We start from the raw sequence: 20,638 nt of genomic DNA on the forward strand, positions 1-20,638 counted from the left end.
TTGAGAATATGATAAATCATTTATACAATATTTATTTATTTCTTAAAAGGATATCTCATAAAATGTTTTAAAAACCGTGAATCTAACTAAATTGAAAAGGTTCAATTACAAATAAATGTTAAATAGGATTTTATTTATGCAGAGTTTATTTGCCTTAATTTATTATCTAAGTTTTATGTACAGCATAATTACATATATATTATATGGGATAAGGTATTTTTCATATTGATATATTATCGGTAAGTAAAATTTTTGATGGACAGTTTATGAAAATGCTAAAAGAAAATAAATTAGTTTTTTCATAAATGTTACTACAATAATATATATATATTAAATCAATAAAAATTTAATAATGTAATTTTTAGATATTAAAAATTAGATATATTTTTCTTTTTTATATTCATTTACATGTAATTTTTTACTCTTTAATAAAAATAATATAAAGTTTTATTCCACATAATTACTATAGTTTGTATATATATAATATTTTTTAAATTATACGCTTAATGAAAATAATATAAAATGGCCATAAAATTTTTTAAATAATATTTTATAGATATTAGAATTATATTCGCTAAAATATTTATTATTTAAATATTTAAGGAGTTCTACTACAGTCCACCTACAAAATATCTTTTCAGCTGTAGATATTTACAGCAAGATATATTAAAAATAATATACTTGTTCTAAAATAATAATTAAATAAGTTAATAAATCATTTATATTAGTAGATTATATTCTTATTCCTTCTTATTTATTATGTAAATATTATATATTGCATATTAGGAGTACATTCATTACTTTTGATATATTTTAAAAAAATGGAAATTTAATCAATATTTATATCCATTTTATCCTTAACCCCTTTTTTTTTTCCCTCTTTTTTACTCTATTAATATTTCATCTAAATATATATAATTAATTATAAAAAAATAAACAAATTTAGAAGATGAGTTCAAATATTCGTTATTTACAAATAGTGGTATAAATTAAATATTAATAAAAATGATAATAGTAAATAAATATGAAAAAAAAAAATAATAAATCATCCCTTATTTACTTTTAAAATAAATATTTCTTTATAGATTTTGTAATATCGTATAATGTGTACTTTCTAAGGAAAATAATACAACATAAAAAATTATATGTGTTTGTGGAGGAATTAATTCACGTTATATAAATGACACAATATAAGTTTTTGTATTCTTTTAATAATACCAAAATTATAATAATTAATTTATTATTAAAGATAATCAGTTTTTCCGGAATATAATATTTATAAAATTAGAATTATTAATAGGAAAAAATCCTTTAAATTATTAGTAATAATCTTAATGTACAGAGGAATATATTATATATATATACTCTGAATTCTGTATAGTACATCAACTCATTATATATATATAAAAAAGAATGAACATTTTAATTTATAGTTCATTGTGAAGATGATTAATAAAAAAATTATTTTATTTGTGACCTGAATTAAATAAATAAATTACATATTTTGAATATTTATTTAAGCATTCAATTTATTATATTTCAAGGATATCTATTTTTTTTTTAAATAACATTAGGATAAAAACTATAAAGTATATATTTAATGTTGTTTTACATTGTATTTATAGTAAAATATAAAATATTTATATTCAATTTATAATTTATTTTTGAAGAAATAATAAAAATAATTGTTTAAATAAATAGAGCATACATTATCACTGGAAGTATATATTCGTTAATTTATTTTTCTCTTAATATAATAAAATATTAATGATTTATATTATGGAACACGAAAAAAACTTTCTTATTTCTATGAAAATAGTTTCGTTTTTCCTTTTAACACGATATGCTATTTTAATCAGGATCTAGCATTATTATATAATTTAACTATATTTATGTTTATTATATTTGTAGTGTTTTTTTATTTTTATTAACATTTTTTCTAGCATTATATTATATAATCGTTTTAATAATAAATATTTATTTTTTCTGTTTAGAGTATATCTAGCAAATTCATGAATGATAATTACCATCTTGGTAAGTTAAATTGAAGAAATTATCGATCACTAGGAAAATATGAAAAGGATAATTTAAATAATTTTCTTTTGAAAGAAAAGTTTCTAAAAAATGGAGTGAATGAAAAAATATCTATATATATTAATGAAAAAGCGGACAAAAGAAAAAGCAAACAAACAAATAGAAGTTTATTAAAGAATGCCGAATATTATACAGATGTTATTGATTACAATAATGGATTGTTTGATGGAAAACATGTTCATATTGGCAAAAAATGGATTAAAAAAAAAGGATATGATGATTTTTTGGAGAAAAGAAGGAGAATTGGAGATATAGCTTTAAAAAAATAAAATTTAGAAATTACGGATTTGGAGTAGCTATGTTTTTTTTTTTTTTCTTGGTAGGTGTAAGAATTCCCCTATCACCAGGATTAACATTTTTGAATAATATTAAATGGACGGAGATTACAAATAATACAGTAGGGAATTTTTTCTATGATGCTATAGAAAAGATGACAAATATTATGGATACCTATTCTTATATAGTATATTTTAGCATACTTATTGTAATATTATCTGTTATGCTTATAATAGGGATTTATATAATCTTAAGGAATAATGAAAAATATAGTAAAATTAAGATAATTAATGAGTATAATAACTAATAAGTAATGTATATCTTTCTGTAAAGATGTCTTTAATACGAAGTAATAACTATAGCAATTATAGTAATATATTAATAAGGATATATATTATATCTAAAATATATTAAATGCACAAGAGTATGTGCAATCTATTTAATACACAAACACAAATATATATTTTCTTTGTTTTTTTTAGAATTTGATTGTTTTAATATTTTTGAATGTGTTTTAAATTAAAATTGTATATTGATTAAACCTTATGGCATAATTTATATATTTGTCCATTTAAATATATTTCTATGTATTTATAATTTTGTTCTTCAAAATTAGTCCTTAGTAGTACAATTCGTATAATTTTTTAGAAATGCAATAATTAATATTTGTACTAGATCATTTTTATTTTTATTTTATATTCTGTTATAATCTAAAATTACCATATAGTATTTTTTTAAGAAAATCTAATATTAATGTTAAATTAAAGATAAATGTGCCTTGTTTTGTATTCTATGGGAAGTAATGTATATATTTTGATATATGGACACATACATATGTATATATAATTCTAAAAGGAAAACTTAGTATTTATTATGTGAAATATAATTTATAAAAATGTGTAAAAAAATATATCTATTATAAAAATCTTTTTAACGGACGTTTAAATTTTTCGCTTTTTATAACTACAATATTATATATAATAAAAGAACATACCCTTTTAATTACGTATTATTTATAAATACTAACCTAAAGATTTCAAACAGTTACATTTAAAAGAAGAGCTCTAACTATTTATTGATATGTTATTGAGTATAATAATACAATTAAGTTTTAGAGAAATTACATAAATGTATATTGTGTTAATAATTACCATATAAATAAACTATACGTTTTAGAAAATTTTTCATATAATTAAAATTTTAAATTAATTAGATAAATTTAATGAGTTATTACTAGTTCATTTGTAACATATACATATATATATTATATATATATATATATTTTTTTTATTAAACTGAATTTTCTTCTATTCATATATATTTATTTAAAACAAAATAATAAAATATAGTTGAAGAATTTTGAAATATTTCATTTACACATAATAGTATAAATAAAACTTTATTGGATTTTTTGTCTTTAAAAAATTTTTTTAAAAAAATAAACAATTCTAATTTTTTTTAATACTTATATGTATATTGTTTTATGGATTTGATAGTATGATATTAATTGGAACTTTTATATATATTATACGAAATTAAGGAGTGAACAAGTAATATTTAATACATTTTAAAATGGTGTACACAATATTTATCTTTTCATTCATCATTACATTTATTACATTATTATAATAATTAATTTTTTTTAACTACGACATCTTGCTTTTTCAAATTAAACATTTTATAAAATTAAAATTATTTTTGAAACAGTGTTAAAATTAGTTACTATTATCCAAAAATATAAAAAATCATGTAATCTCTATATTCCACATACTCTATGTTCTATATATTCTATCTTCTATATAAACTGAATATTTAGGTATAATAAAAAATTATTTATTTTTTTACTTAAATAATAAAAGGATTAATAAATAAAACATTTAAATAATTTATTATTTTATATAATTAATTTATGTATTTTGAATATTTATTAAAGTAATCGAATTATATTATTCTAATGAACATTTTTATTTTATAAATATAATTATGATAAAATATGCATAATATATTTTTATAATTACTTTTCATTATTTTCCTTATAAAAAATTTTATATAATAACATTCGTTTTATTCTATTTTTACTGAAAAATATAAAAAAAAATTAAATAAATAAACATAATGTCCGTATCATTAAAAAAATATTATATTATTGTTAATTTGTTAGTTAATATAGAACAGCATTAAAAATATATATTGAAAAAAAAATGAAAATAATTATTTTCTTTAAATTTTCTATCTTTATGTTTGTAACTTGGATGTACTATTTTAACAAAGATAAAGTAAGAAAGCATTATTATATAATATTCATGTTATTCATAATTTTAGTATTCTATTTATTTCGTTTATTTATATAAAATTATTTAATTTTATATAACTAATAATTACTTTATTTTTTTTAGATTACGTTCGACAACTCCTCAAACAACAATTGCATATTTGACAGGGAATTAAATACAAGAGCTCATCGATTATTAGGAAAATGTAGGCAGCCTAAGAATTTAAGTGCTCTAGAGTTAAAAGCAAATAAAGAAAATATAGGAATGCCCAAGAAAGGAGATATATCAAATGACGAAAAAGGGACAACAACAAAAATAACAGAATTAAATGGAAGTTTATTAAGGAATACAGAGGGATATAAACAAGCTAATAAAAATAAATCATGTATATTTGAAACAAACAAATATTCTCGTTTTGAATCAAAAATTTTCAAAGAACTGGATTATTTAGATTTTCTTAAAAATAATAGGACAATTAGCGATAAGACTTATACAAGAGTAATACGTAAAAAATATGGACTACGATTTGCTTTACCTATATTATTGATCCTATTTTTTATAGCTGTACTCATGATAGATTTAACAATGGGTTTAATATCTCCTAACACAGGGGGACTATGGTATCATATAGGTTTGTGGGACCATATAAAATCGTTATCGAGTATTGCAAAAACGTTGAAGGATTATTTACCATCATGGCTGACTCAATGCGCATCATGGAACTGCAAGCACCATCCACCTAGCGGAGATAGTAAATGTACTGAATTATGTACCTTAAATAATTTATTTGGTATTGTAGTGTATTTCTTACCTTTCATTATATTAGGTATAACTCTCATATTAAGAGTTGTTTACTACCATAAAAAAGTTAAGAAATATGAAAAAATTAAATTTAGGAAAAGATAAAAAGAATAAAATGATATATGCTTTTTTATTCAGTAAATTAGTTAACATAAAAGTGAATCTATAATATCTTTAGTTATGTATTTATTAATTATACCCATAATTGCTTAAATTTTATAATTTTGAGTATAAACCTTGGTGTAAATGTTATTTTTTGTGCACTACAATCAGATAATATTATCTTCTTAGAATTTTTCTACAATTTGAATTTTTTCATGTTGTTAAGTGTATACTTTTATGTATTTGTTCAGTTTAACTAAAATATTATGTTTCAATATACATATTTGTGTAATTAAATAGGTTATAATATAAAATATAAGTTTATGAATTATAATTAATATATAATAGGACAACCCATATAATTTTAAGTCTCTAGTTAATTTATATTCTATCTATAAGAAATTGTATATTATATTTTTTCTTTTAATCTAGAATGAAATTATTATTTGTGGGAATACTTAAAAAAAGTGTATTGTTGTTTTTAAATTGTAAATATATATTTGTTGTCTTTTGTTTAATGTCATTAAGTGAATATATATTTTTGCATTGATATTTATATGTAATATTATTTAAAATATACTATACGATTTCTCTTTTTATATATGATAGTTTATATAATATAGCAGAGACATATATTAATACACGTGAATTATCATTTCACATAAATAAAATAAAGTACCATGTTAATATTAATGAATCATTATATAATTATTTTTATTAGTACAATATATGATAGTATTAAAACATGTTAAATATATACATATATAAAAAATTTATAATTTAAACTTATTATACATATGAAATCAATCTTAGGGAAATATAAAGTCCTATAACGACAAGTGTAAATTGTAATCATAAAATTAACAGAACGTTATTTTTTGTTTCCTAATAACTTGTTTATATTCATGTTAACTGCTACAATCTTTGAGCACATAGAATATTAAATGAGTTAATTTTATAGATACATGTAAATATAGAAACTATATAAATTACAATATTATAAAGGCACATGAATAAAATCATGAAATTCCATTCATATTATTTATTATTAAACTATATAGCGTTTGTTAATGCTTAACTTCTGACAGTTTAAACGAAAAAATGTAACATTTTTAAGAAAAAATAATAAAGGTATACATAGTATTAAAATGTTATGGATTAAATTTTTCATTTTAAATATATATTTTTATTATTATTTAGAAAAAATAATATTGAAAGAAGAAAAATTATTTTCATTATATAGGTATAATATTGAACTTTATATTTATAAGATAAACAATATATTAATATGAATGATATATTTAGAAGAACACAATAACTAAAAAAATATTGAATATACAATTGAATGCTAGAAACATTGAATAATAAATAAGAATATCTATGTACAAGCATAATTCACCATATAGTTATTTAATTAGGATAAAATTAAATATATTTAATGCATGTAAACTCTTCACACATTATACTTTAATTTGAGAAAAATATACCAATTTAGGCATATATATAAATAATTAATAAAAAGCATTTTCAAAAAATTTTTTAGGAAGGAAACAATTTTAAGGATGATAAATTCTTAATTTATGTAAATATTTTGAAGAATTCAATTATATATAAGATACCTTTTTAAGAAGTTATATATGTATATTATAAGTTTTTAAAATTGGTTAATATCTATTTTAGAAGGATGCATTAAATGTATGTAAAAGTATGAATAAATCAATTATAGCATCAACAAAGTTAAAAATATTAAGAGTACTTATAAATTCACAATAACTCTACAAGTGGTTCTAAACAATAAAAGCAAAATAATTTTTTTTTCATATGCTTTTTCTTTTCAATATAAATATAGAATTTTTACTTTAATTTTTTTGATTTTTTATAATAAAGTAATTATTTCCATTGAATAGTAATATATTAGATGAAAAATAAAATATTTTAATATTACATACTTACAATAATATTTTTTACAGATAATATATATATAAGTATTAAATTATTAGATATAATAATTAAAGACGGGAAATATATTAACACAAAACATCCTTTCGCATAAAGATATATTTAGCCAAATACTATTTATTTACATTCATTCTTTAAATTATATCACTAAATTATATTGCTGACATTATTTATTTGTAGAAGAATAAATAAATACATAATATGTTCGTTTTAATGTTTTCAAAAGAAAAATTGCTAAATCACGCATTTCAGTAAATAAATCTAACACCTTTTCTTATAGTTATGTATATATTATAAACCGCAAATTGTTATTTGTAAATATATTTTATTTGAAATATATAAAACTAATAGAATTACATTTAATATTTCTACATTAATTTTTACCAGTTATCTCCCTTTCTTTATTTTTATTTACTATTATTTTAATATTATTTGTAAATATATATATTTAATTAATAAAATATTAAAAATATTAAGTCTATGTAATTAAATATTTCATTTAAAAAAAATGGAAGTTCATTTAATTTATTTTATTTGAGCATATTATTTTCCAATATTATTATGAATAAATAAATAATATATATTTTTTATCCTTTAAAATAAATATTTCTTAATACATTAAATAGAATAAATTGCATTTTTTGAACAAATTATATATAATAAAAGAACACATGTGCTTAAGTAGTAACTAATGAAAGTGTTATAAATAATTTAATAAAAAATTTTATACAGAATATTGCTATATTTATTTATTACTACAATTATTAATTTTATTTTAATATTATAGTAAAGTGTATGATATAAGAAAAATACAACAAATTATCCCAATATATAATTATTTTAAAGTTATATTTATTAATAAGTTAGCATCCTTAAAATTATCAATTATTCTTTTAATATGTAAAAAAATATAATATACATATATATATATATTATCTATATTCTCTATTGTATAAGAATTCTACCCGCGTAACAATATATAACATATATTTTTATTAGTTTACTCTTAAAATGTTTAAAGAAAAATTATTTAATTAGTGAACTACATTAAATAATAATTTATTTTTATATGTATCAATGAATTAATATTATTTTATTTTAATGAATATTAGTTTTTTTTTGAATAATATTAAGATAAAAATATATAATATATTTTTCAAGTTATATTTATTCATTGAATTGGTAAAATGTAACATATTTATATAAATTTAATTATTTGAAAAGTAATAATAAAATAATATTTTAAAATTATGGATATATAGTTGCTATGTCATTTTTTACTTGTTTGCAATAGGTATACACTTATTAAGAAAATTAAATTATATCAATAATGGATGGGAATCTCTTAGTGAGGGTAATATATGGAAAACATTGTATAAATTTGTAGGAGAGTGGGGGAAAACAACAAATGCTTATATATTTTTGACATTATTTGGTATACTTATAGTTATATCGATAATTCTGCTTGTAACAGGAATTTGTAATATGTTAAGGAATAATGAAAAATATAGCAAAATTAAATTTATTACTGAGTAAAATGGATAATAGTAAACGTATATTTTTGTGTAATTCAGTCTTTGATTTTAAGTAAAACCTGTAATATATTTAGTTATATTCTTAATAAGCATGCTTAAAATTTCTAATATATTAAAAATTTACATGAGTTTAACACTTCTTTTAAATACACAAGAATATAAATATGTTCCATATTTTTTTGCGAATTTGAACTTTTAAAATTTTTCCTATTAGTATTTTAACATATGATTTAAGTTTAACTAAAAATACTTATTATAGTAATTATATTTGTACATATAAATAGATTTCCACGAATAATATATGTCTGTACTTTCAAAATAAATAAATAAATAATAGAATTATTAATATTATTTTTTAGATCTCAGTTAAATTATATTTTAACTAACAATTACTGTCTTCTATTATGTAAATTGTTTTATTCTAAAATTATTATTTGTTAAGGTAATTAAAGAATATATATGATTTGTTTTAAATTAAAAATAAATTTGTTTTGTTTAGTATATAATAAAAATATGTGAGCACGCGATTTTGCATTGTCATATATATAAAGATATATTTTTACACAAAAACTTTATTATTATTTATTTTATATAATATTTTATGAGCTGTATGTAGGAAAATATATTTATGTAAAAAATATTCTTATAAGTCTTTTGGTGTTTTTCTTATTACATAATTATTAAAATATAAATATATAATAAAATAATATCTTTTTTAAATATGAAAAATTTATGATTGTTTTATATTTTGTGCATTATGAAACTTCGTAATTATTGAAAAGTAAAAACCAATTATTATATCATTAAAATCCCTGATTGTATTGTTGATTCTATTTTTTATAATTTATTTTAATATATATTATATTGATATTATATAAATATATTATATATTTATTTTATTTTTTATATCATTGAAAGGTTAAATTTGTGAATTAGTTTTAAACAGATATTAATAGGTAATATTTTCATTTATTTAGAATGTAATAATTAACAATATACTATAAATTAGGAGAATATAAAATTTTTATATCAGATGGAATAATTGAGGTATATAAAATATATATAATTTGTTACTGATAATAAATATAAAAGTAGTTATGTTTTATTGTATGTAGATGTTCCAAAGTTATATAATCATTTTGTTAATTTGCTACAATATTATTGTATGCTTATTGTATTCATATTTTAAAATAATAATACATATAATTTTGATTAGTAATTAGAGAAAATAGAATGAGAACATATAACTAATGTTTTCAAATTAACAATGGTATAACAACATTTTTTACAAAAAATGTATGTGCTTATGGACAAGTTAGATATGTTATATTTTATGTTTATATTAAGAGCATTAAGGGTTAATACTCATAAAATATTTAGTCACTTATATTTTGTTTATATATTGTATTTTTTTATTTATTATTTCAATGGATGAATATTTATAGAACAAGATATCTATCCAAGCATTTGTAATGATAGTTTTATAATAGATACATATATTCTTCATAGCCAAAGTATGTTTTTCTATTAATATAAATATTATTAATTTATGTTGAGTTAGATATTTCAAAAATTATATATAATATCTTTATAATTTCTTTGCTATTAGTTTAATATATCCTAAATTTATTATATATATAATGTAACAGAATTGCTGAATTAATAATAATTAAATATATATTTTATGGATAATATATCTTATAAGTTATATTTTTGTGTAATTTAGTTAATTTTTTATTTTTTCATATGCTTTGTGTAGCATTATTATATTACTCTATTATTATGGTGAGAATTATATGCATATTTTATTGTCTACTAAATAACTATGGTATATAGTTCTAATTATGCAGATTTTATTTAAGTGTTATTATAAATTCAATTATTTAAAAGTTTTTTAAAATTATACTAACTTATGTTAATGTATTGAACATTTATGATTACTATTTAATGAAAAATACGGCTGATTAACATATTTTCAAGGTTCCGTTTTATTGTATTTATTGCGTGCGTAATTAAAATGTAAAATTTGAAACTTAAGCACAGAATCCTAAGCATAAAATCTAAATAATGAAACCATGAAACGTAACATCTTTAGTAGTTAAATAGAGGCAAATTTTATAAATGTTTTAATATTTATTTTTAGATATAACACTTGTTTGATTTACCTTTATGTTTTTTCTAATTCAAAGCTTCTTATTCATTTAGCTATAAATTCCATTGTTTATTATTTTTCCTTTTCTTAACAAAGGAATACTTCTATTAATTAAATAAAAGAGTTTATCCATTTTTACTTCTTTTTGTAGTCTCGAAATATTAATGTAGATAGGATTTTTGTAAATTATCTACTAATTTTTCCATTGTTTTGCTTTTTTATGAATAGTTTTCAAGTTATCAGTCAATTTTTCAATAAGAATATATAAACGTTATCATTGTAGTCCATTCTCATAGAATATCATCTATCTCACGTATTATATTCTTAATATTTGACATGTATATAAGTGAATTTAAGATATGTATGTTTTGTCTACGAACATATTTCTATATATGTTAAATTATATAATTTTTAATTTTTCGTTAATATGGAATATTGAGTTACAATATATGTTGATAATGCCAAAAAAAAGGGAAAATTAGTAACTTTTATTTTTTGTTATTAAAAATTAAACAAAAAAAAGGATATATATTTCTATGTAAAGAGGTAATACAATGAAATATATTTTTAAAGGGATACTTTATTAGAAGAAATGAAGAAAAAAGGAAATAATAAAATTTTAGATAATATATTAACTCTGCGACTGTAGAAAAAAAAAAATATATTAATTGAAAACCATCTTCCAGAAGTATAATAAATAAAATAAATATAAAAATGTACTAGAAAGTATTTAAATATTTTAATCCTTTATAATAATAGTTAAATATATAAAGTGTAATTCTTTCAATTTATATTATATAAAATAATACAAAAACTTCATACATATAATTTTGAATAATATTATTAAATGTCATAATGTTGCACATTATGATTAAAAATGATTATTAATTCTTATTTATCTAATAAAAATATAATAACCTTTAAGTCAATAAATTGAGGGTAATTTATATAAATACTTTTATAAATTAAACAAAGCTCATGTTATATGGTTCAAAGTACGCTTTTTTTTTATTCAATTTTTTTTTAATATTAATGAGATAAAAAAATTTATTCAAATGTGGGTTTATATACTCTTTTTTTTAATTTTAACTGTAGAATGAAATGTTTATATTCTCACTAATAAATTTAAATATAAAAAAAGTGTTTAATTATATGAGATATACTAATTATAGAAGTATGATTATGATATATGGAAATAAATATAGTAATAACTAAGAATTATCTGTGTAATAAAAACACATAATGGTATATATGATTATAAATATTAAATTATTTTTATGACTTACAAGAAAAAAACAAAAGTACTTTTTTAAAATATTATATTTTACATATACTAAATAAATTCAATAACAAAAAAAAAATGTAAAAAAGTAAACACTATTTAAACACAAATACAATAAATGCTAATAAATTTAAAAATAAATATTGATTTTTTATTTAGGTTTCTAAAATTACATTTACCATTATATAGTATTCTATGTTTTGAGTTAATGTGATTTTTCAAATGTAAACACTACCCTCTTCAATTTTTGTTTTCAGTGATCCAGCTTTATTTTTATTCTACTTTTTTTTTTTTAGAATAGCCATCTTCTTCCTTTAAGAAAAATATAAGATATTCACTTCACTTGGCTCTATTATGAAAAATAGTTAACTTATAAATCTCTATTTTATATATTTTTCATTATGCATATTTTTCTGTCTCCTAGCCTTCATTTTTGCATGATGAAATATCCACCTTGGAAATTAAATAGAACAAAATTTTGTAATTACATTCCGTTCATTTTAATATAATATTTATTATTTTTATTCACAAGTCTATTTCATCTTTTTTTCTATAATCCACCAATTCCAGTATTTATTTTCTATCCAATTTATATAAAAGGATGTTAACCAATTATTATAAGCCCCCGTAGTTTTTTTGCACCACTGTGTCAACGCTGAGTTTTTATAATCTACATATTTTTTTTTAAAACGCTTAATTAAACGGTCCCACTGTTTCTTTTCATTTTTTTTCTTTTTACCCAATATAAATAGGCTGAAACTTTTATATTAATATCTGGATCTTCATATAATGCTTTTTCATTCCAACGTATCCAATAAAGCGCTTCGTAATATCTATTTGGATCTGAATTCCATTCACATTTCTTCCTTTTACTCCAGTTAGTCAATTTGGATGTCATAATTTTATTGTAGGCGGACACATTTATATTTTCGTTGAACCAACTTTCAAAATCTGATATTATATAGTCTAATCCACGTGTTCTGAACCACTCTATCCATTCATCGTCACTCCAGTTAGAACATACATCATAAAGATCTGACTGATATTCTTCGTGCATTCTGGGATTATAATGCGACCATTTTTCCTCTAATCTGTTCAAAAAATTATTAAATGCTTCATTTTTGTTTTTTAACAAAGCAGCATGTTCCTTTTCAAAATCTTCTATCATTTCTTTTTCCTGTTTCCTCAACCATAATTCCCAATCAAATGTTTTACGTGATTCTTCTGATAGAATGTTTTTCTCTATCGTTTGTCTTAAATATGCTATTGGCATATCTTCAGAAGTAGTATAAGATTTACAAAGTGCAGGTTTTGTTTTTCCACTACATATCTAAATAAAATATAAAAAAGAATATATGTTTTTTATATTAACATAATTTTTAAATAGAATTAACTAAAATTTAAATATATTTATTTGAAATATTTTATATTACCCCACTAAAGCAACCATTAACACTTTCAGAGGTAGAAGATAATTTAAATATAACAGCGGAAGCTGATACAAAAAAGAGTATTGATTTCATCTTAAATATTTTATAGTTTTATTTTATATTATTTATTTTTCAATATAATATATTAAATTACAAAAGCATGAACTCTAAAATAATAAGTATAAAAATAACGCGGAACATGAGAAAATGGTTTACAAAAAGTATTTAAATTACTATTTAAAAAAAAATAATAAAATAAAAATTTTTCAATGAAAAAAATATGGATCCAAAAAATTTATTATAATTTTTATAATAAGGTTAAAACAATTCTATAGAGAAACACCTATATTTACTTAAATGTAATTAAATATTTATTTATGTACCTGTGTCAACTTACAATATTTTAATAATATTTAATTATTTTTTTTATTATTTTTTTTTTAAATATTTAATTTTAAAATATAAATAATAATAAATTATAGGATTATTGTAAAACTTAAACTAAACATGTATATGTATATATATATATATAGATATAGATAGAAAGATAAAATTTCAAGCGTTATAATAGGTAATCACATTCGTTACTTTTTAACATATAAGTATATCATCAATATTATCCATACATGTTTTATTAATAAATACGTTACCCCTTCATTAACATTCTTATTATTATAATTTCTTTTTTTTTACAAAAATATTTTTCTTCGTAATTATGTGATTATAATAAATATAATAATTTAGAAATGAAGATAAAAATTAAATTAGAAAAAAATACAAAAAAATAAAAATTACAATATTGAATTTATACTTAAATTATGTTTAAATATAATTGACAATTATAAAGGGAATAATAATAAGGAATTAAAAAAAAACTTTTTAACATTTAAAATGGATTATATTTTCCTTAGGTTTTTTTACACTTTTTTTCAAAAATTTACTTACATTATTTTAGGAATTTTTTTAATTTTGTTTTTTATTTTTCTAATCGTTCTATTATTTTCTGAATTTATTTTATGTAGTATATATATTCTTAGTTTTTTATTTTTATTCTCTTTTTACTTTATATCTTAATTTTTTAAACTTTGTTAATTATTTTTTCCTTTTTTTATGTTAATTATTGTTTCATTTTTTTATTTTATTTTTTGCTTCATATTTTATATTTTTTGTCCAATTTTTTTTTATTAATAAACGAAGTTCTGTAAAATAAATTCTGATGCGTGCCATTATTTTTGACACAATTTGTTTAATTAAAAGAAATATTATTTACATATTTTTATTATTTTATATTTTTACTGATTGAATATTCCTGATATTAAAAAATAAGAATAAATATAATGAAATATCCAAAGAAAATATTATTATATATCTCTTTGTTTGGTATGAATTTTAATAATTTTAAAGAAAACGGAATAACAATTTACTTGTATAATTTTTTACTATTATACATTAATAACAGGAATATTATTTGTTATATTAATAAAATTTTATAATAAAGACTTTTTTTATTTATTAATATATTGTAAGAATTGTAATATTAAAAAATTTTAATTAATATTTTTAGAATAATTTTAAAAAATATTTTAAAAAATTTTTTTCTAATAGGAAGTAAAATATTATAAAAAATATGGGTACCAAACATTTTATGGTTGTTGAAATATGCGCGAAAAGGTAAAAAGGGGTTTATATTTAAAAGGAAAAATTAACTTATTAAATGTGAAAGTGAGTATTTAGTTAAAAATTAATTAATATCATGTTGTAGTGAGGACAGAAGATGATAATATCATAAAATATATTTATATAACATAGCATAGCATGGCAAATGAATAATAATATTGCAAAATGGATTTGATATATCATTTCCATGATTTACTATAAAGTTGTTAGTTTTAATAATATTTTATAAATCATTAATAATAATTATTTTACATTTTAGCAATTTATAAGTAATACAATAAATAATACAGTCCTTTAGAAATATTATTATATAACACTTACTAATGGAGAATGGCTCCCACAGTTGTAGTAAAATATAAAGCAAAATGATTTATGCTATCTTTTTCCTATTTTCCTATGAATGGAAAAATATTCTTTTTATCAATATATATATATATATATGTGTGAATGTGTTTCGTTTATTATGCAATATATACTATGGAGAAAATGAATTTCGTCATTAAGAAATGGAATTTTTAAATTTAATATTTTAATTTGGAGAAAAAATAAATAATTTAAAAGAACACAAATATATCTAACAGATAAGTGTTTAAAGATATACAATAAATGAACGCTATTAATATGCAAACATCAATTAACACATAACAGATTAAGATGTTTTCATTAAGTATATAGCATACATTTTTTTTTAATGTAACTTATAATATAAATTTTCTGCAAATTATCATTATGTTTCCATAAGGAGTTTTTTTCATTTTTTTTTTTTTTGTGAACAAAATTTTTATATAAATTAAAACATAAAACAGTCGAATTATGGGAATGTAAAAAATATACAAATAAATATATTTCTAAATGTGAAAATAACTACATATTATTATGTAATAGGATAAAATATAATTATAGAAATTTTTGTAATAATATTGTATTAATTCAAGAATAGTGTTACAATTTATTTATTTTGTTTTGTTTCCTTATGCCAAATTATAATTTTTTCCAAGTTAAACATTTTTGTAAAATATTAATATTAACTGCTTTTTTGTATAGGTATATTAATATCTTAGTACTTTTATTGAAACAAGTATTAATATATTGTTTTAATGGATAATATTACAGAAATAAAAAATGTATATATAATTGTAATATATTTGAAGTGCTTCAATTTCAAACTTCATATTTAATGATTAATATTTTCTTTTTATTACTTATTACTTTATATTCATTTTCTTTATTATATAGAGACATTAAAAAATTTAAATAATATTTTTCATTAATAGCCTTTTTTCTTAAATATCATCTAAATATATTATGGAATTATACCTATGAATTTATAGAAACTGTTTATCTTCTATTTCATCCGATTTGTCTACTGTGCTATCACTAACTATAGAATTTGCATATAAGTCATCTTCTCTTATCCAATCTTCTATCTCATTTCTGAAACTATCTTTCCGTATATGAGCATTAAATTCCTCATTTCTTTTATTTTCTATATCATTTTTATTATATTCAATTATATTTTCTGTAATTTCTTGTTTTTTACTTGAATATCCTTCTCCCTTCCATTCATTTATGGATCTATCCAAATATGATTCCCTATTTTCAAGGTTTACCTCCTTTTTACATTCTTCTAATACTGCTATAAGCACGAGAATACAAAACTTTGTTAATAATTTTTTTTTTATATATTTACATAATTCTTCATAATTTTCTTTGTGCTTCAATTCTTCTACATTTAATAGTGATACATAATTTTTAGTATCTTCATTTACACATTCATCTGAGATATTCTGCAACTCCTCTGCTAATCCATTATTCCAGTACTGATCAAAATATTGTTGTATAATTATACCCTTTTTTGATATCCACTGTCTCCATATATCTTTTTCTCTTTCTAAAAATGAAACTTTTTGAGTTTCATTTGAAGATTTCTTTTTTATTTCTTCCATTTCTTGTATGTAAGCTACTTCTCTTTTCCATTCATCCTTCAAATTATTAAACCAATCGTCTTTTTTCAGATTTTGAGAAAGATTTCTATGTCTTTGTATCCATTTATTCCATAGAATATTTTGTTTTTTAATATCACTGATACATTTAACATTTTCTATTATTAGATCATCATCTTTTAAATTGGGATAGGTTATATTATCCTCTTTTGTGAACTCATCTATGCATATTTCTAAGAATTCGTCTTTGCGGTTTTCCCAATTTTCATTTCTGTATTCTTCGAGTACTTCCATATGTACTTCTATTATGATTTTTGATCTGTCTTTTTTTTGCTTCGACAAGTTTACTTTTTTTCTACGTTCATTTATTTTAATTTTTTTTATGATTTCTTCATCATCATATATTGGGCTTTCTAAGTGATAATTTGTGAAAAACTTACTTTTTTTATCAAATAGTGAAGGTACTTTTATTCTAAGGAATTTCATTTGTTTTCTTTTTATATTTTTTTTTTTCTTAAACATCCCTATTAATGCGTACTACAAAGAAAAAAAAAAAACATTTATAAAATAAATTATTAGAATAATCAAATTCTTATTATATATTTAGGCTTATGTTTTTATTTTACTTTAATAAAAAAAGAAAATACAATAATAATAATAATACTTATTAAAGTAGATGATGTATGAGTGTTAGATCGTTGCAGTACTTGACCTGTAGCATCTTTTTAAACATGTATACAATATATATATATTAATGTATTTAGTTATTTTAAAATAACAAAATAACTAGCTTTATTGTTACCTGCAAATGTAGGGGGCGTAGAAGGAGCAGAAGAGTGTGAAACACTTACTTGCATTGAAGTAGATGAAGAAATAACTTTAGAATCAATCATGTCTTCCAGTGCTCCCGTATTTGGAGAAAATGCTGTATCATCGGATGATTTCCTTTGTTTAATTGCAGATCCTGATGTTTGTTCGTTTATAGGTTGAGGATCCTGAATTTCCCTGCTGTCACCTTGAGTACTTGAATCTTTTGTTGAAGGTAGTTCCTCAGTTTGAGGTTCAAGATTCTGTCGAACCTGTTCTTGTTCAGTTTCTACTTCAGTTTTTTCTTCCTCTACATGTCCAATATACGAGTCTTGTTTCTGTAAATCTTGAGGATTAGATTGAACGCTATCTATTGTTTGATCAGGATCTGGAGGAATTGTTTTTTTTTCTGCAGATTCAAGCTGTGTCCTTGCAACTGAATATTTAACCGTGCACTCAGGAAGTTTACTAAATGTTTTAGGATTAAGTATATCGCATTTATTTGTTGGAAATTGGGACTGTGGATTTTTGCAATTATTTTGTATGAGCACTTTCTGTGTACTAAAATGGATATATTTTTCATTAATCCATGCATTATATTCATTAATTTTATTTGAACATGTCTCATCACATTCACCTGAAATTTTACGTCCTCTTGTAAGACATTGTATTTCATTTATTTTATTATTTTTATTTTCGCAGAAATCTAGTGCTTCATAATTTAATTCTAAAATTTTTTTTTCATTATTATCTAAAATTGGAAAACATCCACCATGATTTTTAGTTATAAGCTTAAAGTAAGATGTTGCCCAATTTTTTATTGTTCCTTCCCATTTATTTTGATTTACGTAACGTGGTGCATTTTTATTCTGTATTAGAAAATCAATCAATTTTAGGCATTCCCTCCTAAAAATGCTTTTATTAGTCTCATTAATTAAGGAAGGAGTTTCATTTTTTATTTTTTCTGCTATAATTCTAAACTCTGATCTGCTATAGTATGATAAAGCTCCTAAACCAAGAACACCTCTTTCCTGAATTCAAAAGAATTATTATGAATATTTTAATGAGCGTAAATTGTTACCTCAGTTGTATTATAACTTTTTTTTATAATAAGTAATTTACTATTAAATTTAATAGTTTTAAACAACAATGAATATTACCGAGGATAAACATTTTTCCATAACGACTCTATATTAATACCCTGTTGTAAAATATAATGTGAGCGAAAAATACATATACGAATATTTTATGAATAACATAATTTAAAAATAATTATATATTTATTATCAGAAGTTATAAGATAATCAACTAAAAAATAATGGTAAAAGACCTACAAAATGAGTGAACATATTAATATTTATTTTATATGGTTCCTATCTTTTTATAGTTTTAATATATGTCTATTGGATATAAATACTAATAATATTTTGATAGTAAACACAGTTACGTATATGTTTTATATAAAATTATTACTTTTCTATAACGAAAAGATCAAATAGATGACAATAACAAATTATATATAAGTTATGTTAATATGTAATATAATATTTTTTGCGTAAAATTATCATTATATATGTAATGCAATTTTTTATATTTTTTTTATTGCGATACTATTGTTACTTACTTCTTTTATAAATCTCCCCGTTTAATAACTATTATGTTAACAGTTCTTTTGTATTTACTACAATGAAACTAGAAATGAGAATTAATAATATATAAACTATACTAAATTGTTATAGTTGTAAAATTTACATACGATTAATATATACAAATTATTTTTAATATTATAGATAACAATCACCCAAAAATCTAGTAATTATGGCTTACATTATATCGTTAAATATTTTTATTATAATATATTTTTTTACATATATATGCTCGTATGTACAATGCTATTAGCAATCTTATATTTGAATGATTTAATTTAGACAAATTATTAATTATTTAATGTATAATTAGGTATATTAAAAAATTACAATAAATTCGGATATCTATACAACCTATTAAAAATTAGCATTATATAATACATCGGAACTTATTAAAATATATCATTAGAAAATGTAAAATACATTATAACTTTCATTAAGAAATAATAATATAATAATTCCATGTTAATATAATTATATATTACATTATATGATATCAAAAAAACTGAAGACTCATAATTATTTTTCTTTAATTATTTACAGGTGCATTAGAATATACAGCCTAAAAGATTATTTATTTTTATTATTTTTTTTGAATTTTATACATATATGCAAACATATTTATATTACTATTAATAAATATTTATTTAATATATAATTT

At 19.4% G+C, this 20,638-nt stretch overlaps 3 protein-coding genes and 1 pseudogene across 4 annotated transcripts; 2 read left to right on the forward strand and 2 right to left on the reverse strand.

The window, feature by feature from the left end:
* Positions 1 to 1,980: 1,980 nt before the first annotated feature.
* On the forward strand, positions 1,981 to 2,677 carry PmUG01_00067100 (annotated as a pseudogene). The gene is given in 3 exon segments: positions 1,981 to 2,007; positions 2,022 to 2,348; positions 2,363 to 2,677. Coding segments are annotated over 3 exon segments (669 nt in total).
* Positions 2,678 to 4,571: 1,894 nt separating this feature from the next.
* On the forward strand, positions 4,572 to 5,549 carry PmUG01_00067200 (fam-l protein; the record flags this gene model as incomplete). Its single annotated transcript, XM_029005400.1, has 2 exons — positions 4,572 to 4,646; positions 4,767 to 5,549. The coding sequence occupies 2 exons, from the start codon at positions 4,572 to 4,574 to the stop codon at positions 5,547 to 5,549; spliced, it is 858 nt and encodes a 285-aa protein (XP_028859154.1).
* Positions 5,550 to 13,171: 7,622 nt separating this feature from the next.
* Positions 13,172 to 13,997, reverse strand: PmUG01_00067300 (tryptophan-rich protein; the record flags this gene model as incomplete). The annotated part of the gene is made up of 2 exons (XM_029005411.1): positions 13,172 to 13,804; positions 13,908 to 13,997. The coding sequence occupies 2 exons, from the start codon at positions 13,995 to 13,997 to the stop codon at positions 13,172 to 13,174; spliced, it is 723 nt and encodes a 240-aa protein (XP_028859155.1).
* A 2,909-nt stretch (positions 13,998 to 16,906) lies between these two features.
* On the reverse strand, positions 16,907 to 19,512 carry PmUG01_00067400 (STP1 protein; the record flags this gene model as incomplete). The annotated part of the gene is made up of 3 exons (XM_029005422.1): positions 16,907 to 18,061; positions 18,376 to 19,362; positions 19,492 to 19,512. The coding sequence occupies 3 exons, from the start codon at positions 19,510 to 19,512 to the stop codon at positions 16,907 to 16,909; spliced, it is 2,163 nt and encodes a 720-aa protein (XP_028859156.1).
* Between the last annotated feature and the right edge of the window lie 1,126 nt (positions 19,513 to 20,638).

Source organism: Plasmodium malariae (assembly GCF_900090045.1).
Source record: "Plasmodium malariae genome assembly, contig: PmUG01_00_39, whole genome shotgun sequence".
Classification (NCBI taxonomy): domain Eukaryota; phylum Apicomplexa; class Aconoidasida; order Haemosporida; family Plasmodiidae; genus Plasmodium; species Plasmodium malariae.